Raw genomic sequence first — 14,449 nt, forward strand, 5'->3', positions numbered from 1 at the left:
AGAAGGCTGAGCTAGTCCCAGACAAAAGAAGAGTTTCACACCTGTACAGAAAAATCTATTGTGCATAAACTGAAATTTTATTTATTTAAATCAAACTCATTTTTATTAATAAAATCTACATTTTAAAATGTTACTGACAAGTATCTGAGTGAGGCTCGTGATTTAGACACATCCTTTAATGTTTCACTAGAATGGAAAAGACCTGCCTTGAAGCATTTCTTTTCCTTCAATCTGTAGTGTTTGTGGATTCCCAGATACCCAGCCTTGACTCAGCAAGACTTTCAAGGAAACTGGAGCAGGGAGCTGAAGTGCCAACCCTCAGCTGTCAGTTTTTGTACCTGTGTGACTGACAGGAGAAGAATCAGGCTGATCAGACCCAATGCTCAGCAGAGGATGGATTTAGTGGGAAAGGGACTCAATTCCAAAGAGCCTGAGAACAGAGATGAGTCAGGAACAGGGTGGGGATGTTGGGCTTTGCAGCTGGGCCAAAACTGCACAGAAGAGACTGAGCTGTTCAGATCATAGCTCAGCCTACTGCTGACAAAAGCTTGCTGGACATTTTAGGTGCATGAGCATGAAGCCCAGATTTCTTAATCATTAGCTCAGGTTAAAATAAAAACTGAGTCTTTCCTAAGCCCGTCTTTTACATTTAAAGAACAATTTGGAATAATGCCATCTCCTGCTTGGATCAGTGATGTCCTAGTAAATAATGCTCTACTGAGACATTGCTAAAGTGCCAGTGTCAGTTTTCTTCTTGCCCCAGCTTAACACCTTCAAAGTGAAGAGGAAGAGTCTCAGACACAAACTTGTCAAAAAACTACAATTTCAGAGGTCACAATGCTATGCTGATAGTCACAAGATGAAGTTCAAGCAGGATTATATTTTGGAATCAAAATCTAGAAAGAAACAGCTTTACTAACACTCATTAAAAATCAAAGAAAACCTGGCCACTGAAATATTTTTGGTGGAGAGTAGCTTTGTACAATTCAGGTTTTTTTTATACCCTTGCAGATGGTTTCAGTTCTCAAAAACAAGCTTCTGCCTTGTAATGGAAGGAAAATAAAGCCTAGCTGTTTATTTTATGTTTAACTGCAGAAATTCAACTGTATGCCATCTACATGGGAGTGTTTAATAGGCTTAGGCAGTGCTAAGTGAAAAACACCTCTAAGACTCATGGTGGGAGTTTGAGAATGTTCAAACAAAAGCTGATATCACCACACTTACAGACAGCATCATGTACTTAATACTCCTTACATTGTAAAATTTAATATTTAAATACTATTTATATATAGAGAGAAGAAAACTATACAAAAATATCAGTGCAATTGTTCTGATGCTTATTTTTTTCTGTGTGTTACAAACTTGGGAGATTATCTGGTATCTCTAAGCAAGTACAGCATAAAAGGACATTGTCCCAGGCCTTTCACAGCACTCTCTGTACTGCAGCAAACAGCATGCAAATGCCCCAAGCATTAGTTCAGGTACTCCACAAAACACACCAGCTGAGTCCTAGGATGCCTGGCTGGAGTGATTTGTTCATGCTCTCCTTTCAAAACTAAATTCATGTTGTTTAATATAATTTTTACAAATGAGATCAACGTTAAGGCACAAGTGCAGATTGTTCAGAATATTCAAATCTGGCTCCTCATGAAAAACAACAGGTGGGGGAAAAAATCTCATATAAGAAAACTCCAAGGGAAAGAATTTCAAGGAAGGCCACATGAGCAGAAACTATAGAATTCTATTGTTTTTCTCTAAGCTGCAAAGAAGACAAACTCATGCCAGGACAAAGGGGATTGGACACAGTCCTCTCCTGAGGAGGAGAAAAACTGACAGTCAGAGACACTGATAACCAAACACTTGTTGCTGAGTTAGAAATTGCAGTCCCTACTACAAAGGGTTCTTTTTGACAAGTTAATTACACATAGTAAATTAGCGAGGTCAAACTAATAATTACTGAGAGATGGGAACTAATTCAAGTAGAAAAAGTCCTGAGTATAAGAGACCTGACAAAATTGGTGCTGCTGACTGGTGAAGAGTCACAAAACAGAGCACAAATCCCAACAACTGCATTTCACATTGTGGGGATTCTTTTCCATAACAGAGTAATGATTCATTTTGTGGAAATAAAGTGTACAGCAATCTTCTTTAAACATTTTACAGACATAACCCTGATTTTTATTTCTTTCACAAGGTATCTGTAGATTCTATCTTCAATTAACTGTGGCTGCTTCCTACTCAACCTTTTTTACAGCCTGATCTTTTACTCCAGTCTCATGAGGCTGCTGAAGAATTTACCTTCTCTAGAGAATTCTGTTGGAGGTATTTTTAGGATAAATATGGCTCCAATGATTCTGGTCTAAAGCAACAGACAAGTTTCTGCAGAAACAGATGAAGAGAGATGCACAAGGGCTAGTGTCATACTATAAAACTTGTTGTGTAACATCCTACAGCTCACATGGAATCACCTGCTGAAAATCTGACTTAGAGAGTTTGAAATTTAATGCTTTAACTGAAGCAATGCAGATTTATAGCACCCTTCATATGGCATCATGAGGACTATTCTATGTTCAGCACTGTAAGACATTGTTACAGTTTGTAAGCTTTGCTGACTAATTTCATTGCATGCAAATAAATATGTGCAGTTGAGGTATAAGAGCTTTAATCAGTGCCTGGAACAGGTTTTATAAATATATAACTATGTACATATCAATTCTCCAGGACAGAAAGCCATACTGTCAATAACTTCTGCTGCCTTTAATTCAGTGTGCAGACATGATCTATGGGGAATGAAAGCAGATTCATATTCAGCTGGAGCTCAGTCATGCCTAATGATTATGTCCCCAGTTAATTTTTCTGTCCTCCCCAACCAAAACCCTTCAGGCAGATTAGTGCTTTAGACCTAAGTATTACACAAGTACAAGGCTTAAGCTTTGTCCCAGACAATTAGGTACATTCAAGGGGAAAAAAAAAAAAAAAGGAAAAAATATCTTGTCCAAGGAACATCACCAGCACTTGAAGCAAATAAAAATGAAGTTTTTACATGTTACTGTGGCTCCTTTAGTTCTCATCATCATCACCTTCATCCTCTTCCACGGGCTCCCGCAGACCTTCGCTCTGACGGCTTTTCCCAGCCATTTCCAGCAAGGCCTGAGCCTGAGGATCCACATCCAGGATACTCTTCTTACCTTTTCTCTTCAAAACAAAATAAAATACAGTCAATTTAAAAGGTCAGTATCAGGCTACAGGGAAGACTCACACTCAAAAGTCTGTAAGTGATGTAGTCTGCAAGCTTGGCACAATGTAGAAGAAGTGTTTCCAATTTCAAAATTCACAAACACGTCAAATGATTTTTACTGCTGCAGCTACATAAAACAGCCATAAACTTTTCCTAAGATGACAGTGAGATATTTCAAGTTTATTCAGGTTATAAGCCATCCAGGACATCCTGGTTAACCCCATCTCAGTCTGAAGTGCTGATGGGAGGTTTTTAAAGAGATCCAGTTACAATTCAACATTTTCTGTAAACAGTCTGCTCTGTTTCTACTTAGAGTTATGTGTCCAGTGAAGTCAGGGTAGATGAATTTAGTATGAAAAGAAGTAAAAATTAAAAAGAAATAAATTTTAAAACCCCACCAAACTGTACAGACCAGACAGTTTAATAAGAGAATAAATTGCAGGGATAGAGGAGACTGGAGAGAGGGGTCCTACTCATTCCCCAAAGTAATGTGCAGAAAGACTGGCATAAATCTATTCACACAAATTTATGGTAAAACAATAGTAAATTTAAAGTTACTGATAAAGAAAGCTTTTGAGTCCCTTCTTGAACTAGAGATTAGACTTTACTTGAGAGTTTCCAGTGCTTTTAGAAACTCTGGGGTTTACTGAGCCCCTCCAAGGAGGTTCCTCCCAGAGACCATTCCTCAGTATCAAAAAGGCCTTCTGAAATTCAAAGTACTGCTATTCTGACTCTATCACCTCCTGATATTCTTTCTTGTTGGCAACCTCAATAATTCCACTACAGTTCTGCTATTTGGTGCTACAAAGCACATGGCAGCACAGGGCCAGGTACAGAACATGTTCCTGACTACAGTGGAGAGAGTGTTTGAACAGGAAACTGCAACCATGAGCTTTACATTCGCAACTTCTGTTCCCACCAGGACACAATTTCACAGGTTCAATTCACAATTTCACCTACCCCTGCACTCTCAGGGGCGTCTCCCACTGCCCAAACTTCCATGGCATCCAGTGTAAAATCCTCTCTGGCTGACAGCTGGGGGCTGTTGTAGGTGGTGCAGCGAGGTTTGGCTTTGCTGTGGCCCTTCCCATAGTCACTGTCTATCCAGAGCCCAAAGTAGCCATGCTGTCCACCCATACCCTGTGGAGAAAACCAGCACATTAAACACATCCTGCACAGGGAAACAGACTGGCAAAGTCAGGAAACCTGAAAGTAAGCTGCTGTGGTCACTATTTATGCCACACTTCTGTGAGTAGGTGAAAAAAGGGGATACCCACATCTACTATTCCTGAACACTACTGAAAATTTACCTGAGTGATACTGCCCTACCTCTGTGCTTCACAGAATACAAATATCTGTCACTTGTGCCACAAATTAAACTCCTGGCTTTTGTTTATTGACTATTAACAGCTCCATTTCAAATGGAGTGGCAGGGCTTGGGTTTGCTGCCTCCTTTCCATTTAGGAAAGTATCTAGAGAAACCAAATAATCAAATAATGTAATTTGATGTTGTTCACTTTTTCTAGAGCAAATTAATTCCAGCCTGCTGGAAATCCCCAAAGTTATGGGCACATAATGCTCCAAAACTGTAAAGTATTTCCAGGACAGGTGGTGTGTGCCTCTGCAGAAACTCCTCTGCATCTGGAGAGCTCATTTGGGAACTTGAGTAGGAGTAGCTCCTGCCACTGTCATCACACAGCAGCAGCAGCAGCTGCTTGCAATGTCTGCACTCTCATCCTGCTGGGAATTTTCCTCCATAATTCCAAAAGCAGTTGCTGTGGCAGGGAGAGCAGCCAGTGGAAGAATCCTCAGTTACACAGATTACTTTGTAGTTTTGTGCTGCTTCAGGCATGCAAATTTCCTCAGAGAATAACAAGTGAAATAAATCTGCTCTCAGAAGGAAAAAAAAAACCCACAAAACACTTCCAAACACCAGCCACAAATCCAATTTCCAAATCATCATTTCTGAATACTTACAAGTCCGTTTGGCATAGTCTGTTGGCCATGGTTTAAATACATGTAGTGGTCATTGTACCCTGTGTATGTGTATACAGCCAGAGTGGGGAAAACAGAAAACAGAAAGCATCTGTTGTCACCTGCAAACAGAGAAGCACCTCAGGTCAGACAAGAAGTCAAGCAATAACAAATAAATTAGAAAAAATAATTTAAGCTGAATAATTCAAAGACAGCAGCTGCCATCTCAGAAAGCCAGTAGATCCCCCATCAAGATTTATATATATTTTTTTTATTCTCAGTGAACTCTGTGCAGTCACAAAAATCAATGCAATTACAGGCTGTGATCAAGGGCAGAGTCAGAGGCACCACTAGGACATTATGTCACTATGTCACCTACCCCAGCCTGCATTATATCACCTAACACTGGCCAGCTGACAGATCTGTACAAACTGAATGCAGACATCCCTAGTTCTGACTACACTGACAGATAAATCAGTTTAGTCAATGATTTAGAGCAATTTTCACCATGCCCAGTTCAGGATTCAGAGGCACCTGTGGTGTGCTTGCTGTGTAGGCTTTGTATGTTTCTCTATCAGGAAAAAATACAAGGAAATGGATGTGTAATCAGGGTAAAATAATATTATACCAAGTGTCTGAAGTGGTAATTTTCAAACACTCATTTAAGACATGAATTAAGTTTCTAATGTAGCCACAATGAGGATTCCCAGCAACACCAAATACCCATAGCCCATGATTTTTTTTCACAAATCCATCACAAACATTCTTGCAAAGAGCTCTTCAAAAACCCTCTCTTCTCCCTCAAAATTTTAAGGGAACAAGAAGTTTAGCTTGTCCAAAGAATCCTCTGGCTGCTGGATTTTAGAAAGGGAACACAGTGCACAAATGGCAAGAGAGGCTCAGGTGTTCCTGATGGAGGACTGCCATCCTGTGGTCAAATTATTTAGACACTAATTCATCATCTGTGCTCTACTTCGTTCATTTTCATTTGATTTTCAACCTAAGAAGCTACAGGGCTTGATGGATTTCCCTGAAAACTTGTTCTGTGGTCAGTAAGTCCTGCAATTTTAAAAGCCTTATCAAATAAAAAACTATAAATATTAATCAGCAATATGCCTGGCTGCCATGCTAAGAATAACTGTGCATGTGTTTTATGTTCTTTGAAAGTCAGTGTTATTTTTGCCACAGAGAAATCCACTTGGAAGTCTAAGAAACACTTGGTGTCATTAAAGGGACAGTATCCATTAAGGGGACAGGATTCTGGTGCCTGTACAAAAACCAGGGAATATACCAGAGATACTAAAGAAAGAAAAGTTGAGTTTTACCTTGAAACTGTGGCTTCACCTCCCAGGAGTGAGATGCAAACCCACCAAAGATGAAACCATCCAAGTCCCTTATGATCAGTATGCAAGGACCTTTGTTCACTATATGGGCACACAGCTGTGAGAAGCTTTCCCCGTGGAGCCTGGAGGAAAATAAGAGCTGCCACTTGTGCTGCATCTCTGCAGGCAGGTGGGAGTTGATGTAGATGATGGCTGGGATGTCCAAGAGACTGACAACTCCTCTTCCTTTGATGCCTTTGCAGTGAGGAAGCAGGTTGAGGATGTCGTTGGTTTGGTCTGGGAGGGAATGCAGGACGTGCAGACCTTGCCTGATGACAACACTGAGGAAAACTGAGATCTGGGGAACTCGGTACACCCAGTCCTCAATGGCACTTTGGTCAAAACTTGTCTCCAGCAGCTGAGAACCCACGGGTTTTGTCCCATCTGAGGAATAAGACACACAGGGAGAGGAGTAAGTCTCCTGTCTGGAAAATAATCAGGTGATTTTTAAGTGTAAACATAATAGTCCATTATTGTAATGGACAGAAAACCACATTTGAAAGGAGCCAGGAAAAGTAAAATGTCAACATTAAACAAATTAAACAAATGCAACCATAGAACTGAGAAACCTCTACCTGTGGCATTCTTTGGTTGGGCTGTCATGATTTAGAAATGCAGACTTTGAGCTACAACTCATGAAGTGTTCTTTACAAGACAGCAAGATCTGTTATTACAACAGTGCAAAGACAGAACTATGCTTTTTAAAAGGACATAGCCAAAAATACATGATAAATTTTATATTTAAATAAATATTATTTAGATGCCCATTCCTATCACTTTCAAGTCAGGTATTTGTGAAATACACATGTTCCATGACAAACTAGGACTTCAGATCAAATCTCACCTGAATTTAGGGGAGAAAGATGGTAAGGTTAAATAAATAAAATGCCAATGTCATTTTCTAAGCACTAGGTTTGAAATGTTGGTCTCACCCTTAAAATTCAAAGATGCGACCTAAAGAGAGAAATTCTCATGAGATCACTGCTTACACAAGCTCTGGGATAAGCTGAATCAGGGCTGCTTACCTGGAAGCTTCAATTCTGAGAGCAGCTCAGAAGCCAAAGCTTTGACTCCACTTGAAGAATCCCTCGTATTCTCCAAACTCCAACCTTTCAGCTCCTTCCTGTAGCTCAGTACATGGACTACAGATGTGATCAGATCCTCTGTGAACTTAAAAGATTAAAACATCACCATTTTGGTATTTCTTAAGTGAAATTTCCAAGAGCTTCAAAGGACTGTCTGAAGATAAAGTCAAGCAGTAGTGACACTGTAATCCCAAAGGCAGACACATCTCTTGCCATGACAAGTCAGGAACTACAGAAATGCTATTTCAGTGTCATAGGCCTTGAAAAGGATCCCTTTTCAAGTTGTTTCATACATGTTACTTCACAAAGCACCTCCATAAAATAGAGAATGAAAGAGGGAGGGGAAGGTCAAGTTTTGCAGTGTAGGAGCTGCTAGTGAATTACTGTTCTGTGATATCTCAAAAGTTACATAGTTGATTCTGCAAGTAAAGCTCTAGAAAGCATTTTACTCACTTCCCAGAAGCACCAGCCACACCACAGCCCTTGCTGGCTCTTAACCACAGCCCTGCTTTCTTACTGTCCCCCCAACACACATTTAACTGCTCCGTTACCTCTTGGATTTGTTTGCCCTTCAGAGGCCCTCCCGGTCTTGGCGATCATTCTCATTATGATGCTAATCTTCTCATCTGCATTCCCTTTTAAGAGGTTTGACATAAAAATTACAAACTGCTCCTTAGCAATCTGCTCACTGAGCCCGGCTGATTTGCCAGGCAGGTCAATGCTTTTCATTCCATGGTACAAGCGAGCAGTCATTGCCTCTGGCAGGGGCTCCCGGGTGTGTGCCTGCAGTGAGAGAAACAGCAAAGAGCACGTTTAACAAATGAAGAACAACTGATGTGTTCCAGTTAATCTGTGCTGATATACAGTATGTAGTATCAGCAATAATTTTTGTCAAAGAAGTGCTTTGCCAAGAGAAAAATTTAAAATTTCTGGTTTTAGAGTGGTATTTTTAGTGAATTAGGTTGATACTGTTTTCTAGAAACACCATGGGCTTCAGAAAAACCAACATTGTAAAGGCTTAATAGGATATTAGCAAAGGGTTTCTAGGTGTTAACTGGTGCAAAGGTTTACAGCTCTGACAGTAAAACATTCAAAACTGTGTTTTAATTCTGCTTTCCATAGTGCAGCTCACTTAAAAGCCAAGTGGAGTGTTTTCCATATCTCAGTTTTGGCCTCAAGGTAGTGTTTAACCCCACATACACGTGTAAAAACATTCCCGGAAAATTTCCCCCTGCATAGCAACTAATTGAAGCACAGATCACCTGATTTTTAAAAAGCATCCCTGGTGTTAAAGAGAGTCAAAATCAGCACTTATTCATCTGCATTGCATGTTTGGCCCTTTGAATTGAAATCTAGCTGGAATGTATCATCACTCATCACAGCTCTGTGGGAAAGATCTGACTCTGGATTCAAAGCGTTCAAGATAATTACAGAGTTTAAAAATAAATCACCTCGAGTACATGCACAGAGGAGGAGGTGATTACCCAGGGTCCTCACTGTGCACAGAGGTGTGCTGAGGACCTGGCCTGACTCTTCCACACTGGGGTAGCTCAGTGGGGACTGTGCTGAAATCACTGGAGCCCCGCCTGCCTAAAAGCCCAAGTGCAGCTCCACTCAGGGGAGCTGCTGTTGCTGATTCCTGGCTCAGTACCACCCCTGGGAAGCCACCTGGGCTGCTGCTATTTGCTGTTAATGGCTGTTGCTGGGCATGAGAGCTCCAGCACCCTGAGCTCGGTGCTGCTGGCACTGACGTCAGTGCCACAGCTCCCATTGATTCCAGCAGCAGCAGCAGCAGCAGCAGCAATAGCAGCCACAGCACTCACATCAGAGAGCTCCACAGCGAGGGAGGGATGCTCACGGGGGTACAGCTGCCTTTGAGAGGCTTTCTAAAAATCCTCTATGAGCCTCAAGTGGGAGAGGCAGCAGGGAACACAACTAAAACATTATACTCAAGGATTTTTTACTTCACACTGCTGATTTACCTGCCTACTCCCTACCTAATCCCACCACTTCACTGAGTGTTTTGCTTCTAGCTATTCCAAAGAGTGGGCCTGGGGTGTGAAAAAAAGGAGGTGTGTAAAAAAGGAATCCTTAATAACCATCTAACTCACACCTCTGACAGCTTAGAACCCTTGTTTTGAAAAGGCTTCATGAAATCATCAAGAGGTTCCTGCTCCACCTGCTTCCCAAGCTATGCAGTGCAGCCTGTCCTGGCCCAGATGCCTGGGGCCTCACCAGTGGTACCAGATTGTAGCTGGATCAAATCTGTCACATCTCAGTCCAGACATGAGGCATTGTCACCTACAAGGCAGAAATGCCATTGCCATTCTCCCTGCACCTACAGGAAGTCTTCCAAAAGATTTTCATTTAAGATGGCAAACAAAAAAGGAAGAAAAAAGGTAAATGTTCATCAAAGATCACACTGATCTGGGAGACACTGATCTCTGGAAAGAGAACTTCTGCCAGGTCCCAAACAATTAACAAGCACCAAGGACAGTGGATGAACTAGTGCTGAGAAACCAGGGAGCAGGAACATCATTTCCAAACTTGGTGCTCTAAAAATTGGTGACAGCTCACAGCCAGCCAGGCTGCAGGAAGGCTGAAGCTGGTCTGTATGCACAGGCATTGCTGAACACCTTAAAATAACCTGCTGCTTTCAATGAGCTTTAATTTGACTCCATTATCTGTGTAATATACATCAAACTGCACTTTACCACCACATACATTTGGCCACTTAGTTCCTGACTAGCTGAAGTTATTAAGGATCCCAATGACTCATTTTTGTCTTTTCTTGATTAGAAAATGAATGCAAAGTTAATCAGAAGCATAATGCATGTTAATTAGCTAAAACAGGGAGCCACAGCTTAATCAAGTCAAATTGAATTCTCTCCTTTTAGTACAAGTGAAGAGATTAGAGAGAGTGATATGTCAAGGGAGACAGGCATAACCAAATAAAAATTGACTTTGTGACAGCTCCTCAAGACAATCTGTAAATGATCCCACACTACAGACTCCAGGTGTAAAAATATTCTTCCCATTTTTCAGGTCTCTGTGAAAATATTTCCATACACCCTAACTTACTTCAGAATCAGGAAAGCTGCAAATGGACCCAAAAGTGCAATTTAAGAGATAAATGCAAACCTGAAAGTCACTACTCTGGTTAAACTGCAAGTTAAATATCCATCCTGCCCCAAAATACAAAAAATTAAATTGAGATGAGCAATCCTTAAAAAATACCACATCTTTATAGTTTATTTCTGGAATTCTGTTCAGTGCACTACATCCCAGATATATGATGAATAACAGACTCTCTTACCTGTAGTGCTGCCAGAGTCACAGTTTTCTTTGCAGCTTTGGCATTTTTTGCTCCAGATGAGCCACTGGATCCTGATAAGGTGTCAAACAGTCCATCAATGTCAGACTGCTCCTCAGGAAGAAATCTGGAAAGATGATTCTGATAGGCATTGCTTTCAGCATTCCCCATCTTTTCAACCTGAAGCAGAGAGAAAAAAAATCAAAAGAAACATTAAACACAGAAAGGTATCACAAGGGCCATGAAAGACGTATCAAGCAGACTGACATACCAGTGCAAGCTTTACAAGAAGAGCAAATTAGCAGCCTTACAGGAAATTATTACAACTACTGTTTAGTCTCTGTATTCACCAAGGCTCAATGAACCTGGAGAACATCTGTGAACAGTAACTGTGCTTTAAAGCTGACAGTCTGACAGCTCCTGGCTAAAATCACCCTGGCCACCAATGCCAACCTCAGTCAAGTCTCTATCAAGTGGAAAAACCAATATGATCTAACGGTAAAATTAGTTTACACAAAGTGACCGTGAGTTTGACAGCTGGATTACATCCCTAACATGAAGGGAAAAGCCTGATAATGGATTAGTTATGACAGATTATGCTGCATCTTTCTGGTGCATTAATGGACTGAACCTAAGTTTGCCAATATGATGTGGTACTAAAACACCATCACTGCAAAGTCTCTGAAAATCACATAAGAGTGGGTTTTTTCATGGACACATTCTAAAAATAATTTGAAACAAAGGAACAAAAACATTTAGGAACACAACTGAAGACCCACTAAAAACACACAGATTTTTATGAAACCAATAAATCAATCATTGGGAGTTGGTACCCACAGAATTAAAGCGAGTGGTGGGGGGTTGGTTTGGGGGTTTCTTTGTTTTTTACTTTTGGTGGTACAACTATTTCCCTCAAAGTCCCAGGAGTCACCTGCACTACAGATTGATTTTTAGTGTTGTCTGGGCCATGTGCTCTGCCCTTCTCCTTGGAGCAGCACAGCACAGACCTAACAGTGCCCAAAACCCCAAATTCCACCACGACCACAGTGAGGCCACCACTGCCAACAGCCTTCCCACCTGTTTGAGAAGACACAAGCCTGGGGTGACGATATGGAAAATATCAGATATGGAACAAAAACATCATTTTGCAGGGGGTTCTTTCTGTAAATTCCATATCCTTCCTGACATCTCTCTTTTGTAGACAAGCCCATCATGCAGCCCTTCAGCCACGTCTGAAGGACACAGTGCTGAGCCCAATGCAGTATTTCTGTCGTTAACTTTGTTTACCGTAGACAAGAGGCCGGGCTGTGGCTGCTTCACCTTCAGGCCTAGAGCCTTGTTTGCCTGAGGAAGACGCCGATTGTGCGGTAAGCACCGAGGGCTGAATGGAAACCACTACAACCTAAAAAACAGACCGTGGACATGTTGTTAATTTAAGCAGCGAAAAGGGGGCTTTGAAGGGTTTATTCCCGGGGTGCCCAGCTCATCCTCCGCAGCCGGCGGCAGCAGCTCCCGCCCCATCCCAGTGACGAGGCTGGGGCTGGGCCGAGCCCCCCGCCCGCCCCTCGCTTACCGGCAGGGCGGGCCGGCCCCGATGGGCCCCGGGCTGTGACACCGGCCCGGGCCTCGATAGCCCCCGATGGGCCCCGCGCTGTGACACCGGCCCGGGCCTCGATAGCCCCCGATGGGCCCCGCGCTGTGACACCGGCCCGGGCCTGGCCGGCGCCATCCGGCACCTCCGCCCGCACGGCCGGGGCGGAGCGCGGGGCCGGCCCTCGGCCGCGGGGAGGGACGGGCGGAGCGAGGAAGGCAGGGAAGGGATGGAGGAAGGCAGGGAAGGCGAGGAGCGCGGTGTTGCCCCCGCGATCTGGAGGCGACAGGCGGGCGGTGAGGATGCAGCCTGAAAGCTCCGCACACAGCGAGAGCCAGCCTGCCTCCATCAGGGCTTCCTCAGCCTTGAGGGGACCTTCTCTCTAAGGGAACGCTTTTTCCTGAGGAAACCCTCATTTTTGAGCGAACACTTCCCTCCTTTTTGAGGGAACCCTCCACCCTGAGAGAAGTCTCCATTTTGAGGGGACCGTGCAGCCTGAGGGGACCCTTTTCCCTGGAGAGAAAATCTCCTTTAGGAAACCGCCCTCCCTGAGGAGACCCTGCTTTTCCAGGAACCCTTTTCCCTGAGGAGACCCTGCTTTTCCAGGAACCCTCCTCCCTGAGGGGACCCTTCTTCCTGAGACATCCCTTTTCCCTCAGCCTCCTTGGCCCTAAAAGTTGTTTCAAAAAGAGTAAAAATTCAGAGCTGTAGCTGGGACACAGCAACCACCCTTCGCAGCTCCTGTCTGAGGTGCCAGGTCCCCTGTGCTGAAGCATTTTAAAAACCATCCCAGAAATTATCCTGGGAAGGTCCTAGAAAGGTCTGTGGGTGAAGGTGTTGCTGGCCCTGATCTGTGCTGGAAACAGCTCATGGCCTTTGGGATGGGAAAAGCTGGGTGTGCCTGTGTGTAGTAAATATACTCTGTGTAGTAAATATACTCTGTGTAGTAAATATACTCTGTGTAGTAAGTACACACACACAGGTCACTTGCAGGGTAAACGCTCCAGCTCTGGTCAGTTTCAATGGCAGTGGGGAGTGGAGGAAAAGCACAACAATTTGTCAATGAATGGGTTCAGTTTCTGTCTCCTGACTGGCAGAATCAGGCTGGTGCGAAGCTGAGAGGTAAAAAGGCTGTACATAGGCTAAGGGACAAATGCAAGGTGACAGGGACTGGCCATGCCTTCAGTCAGACATGGGAAGACTTGGGAGAAAAAATTATAACCTCAGTGGTTGCAAAACTCTGGTCCCACAAATCTTTTTTTTTTTTTCAGGTGGCAACTTTTCATCCCATTTGCATTATTCTCCTTGTTCTTTTAGCTACAGGGTTTGGTTCCTGCAGCACACCAAGGCCTTCACATACAGAGCAGTGACACCATTTTTGTCCATGCTTTGTCTGACTCTGGTTGATTTTCTTGCAGCCTGAGCTCAGTGTGAAGCCTCCTTCTCCTTCCAGAGCTGGGAAGTTCATACAAATCTGCAAATTCACACAAATCTGGTACTGTGACTGTTCCTGCAACAAGGTACCATGGAACAGGTTAGCAGCTTTGGCATTTAACTTTTAATAATAGTCTGATCAGTGTGTTTTTAACAGAAAGCAGAAATGTGAATAAGAAGAGAATTTAGGGGGGAAAATCATAGTTTCCCAGAGAAGTTATTAATGTCCCATCTCTGGAAGTTTTCAAGACCAGGTTGGATGGGGCTTGGAGCACCCTGAGCTAGTGAAAGTTGTTCCTGCCCATGGTAGTGTTGGAATGAGATGAGCTTTAAGGTTCTTTCTAACACATCCCAATCTGTGATTCTGTCTGCACTAACCATGGCAGAGCTCCCACTGTTTTGCTCTTTCGCAAGAATGAGTAAAAATCTTGA

The 14,449-nt window shown here is 43.0% G+C and overlaps 1 protein-coding gene across 1 annotated transcript; it reads right to left on the minus strand.

Moving 5' to 3' along the window:
- Positions 1 to 54: 54 nt before the first annotated feature.
- On the minus strand, positions 55 to 12,720 carry MEAK7 (MTOR associated protein, eak-7 homolog). Its single transcript, XM_036390365.2, is given in 10 exon segments — positions 55 to 3,195; positions 4,199 to 4,378; positions 5,216 to 5,334; positions 6,538 to 6,978; positions 7,620 to 7,764; positions 8,231 to 8,263; positions 8,265 to 8,462; positions 10,996 to 11,172; positions 12,280 to 12,394; positions 12,566 to 12,720. Coding segments are annotated over 8 exon segments (1,419 nt in total). The 5' UTR covers positions 11,164 to 11,172; positions 12,280 to 12,394; positions 12,566 to 12,720; the 3' UTR covers positions 55 to 3,060.
- Between the last annotated feature and the right edge of the window lie 1,729 nt (positions 12,721 to 14,449).

Source organism: Molothrus ater, chromosome 12 (assembly GCF_012460135.2).
Source record: "Molothrus ater isolate BHLD 08-10-18 breed brown headed cowbird chromosome 12, BPBGC_Mater_1.1, whole genome shotgun sequence".
Classification (NCBI taxonomy): domain Eukaryota; kingdom Metazoa; phylum Chordata; class Aves; order Passeriformes; family Icteridae; genus Molothrus; species Molothrus ater.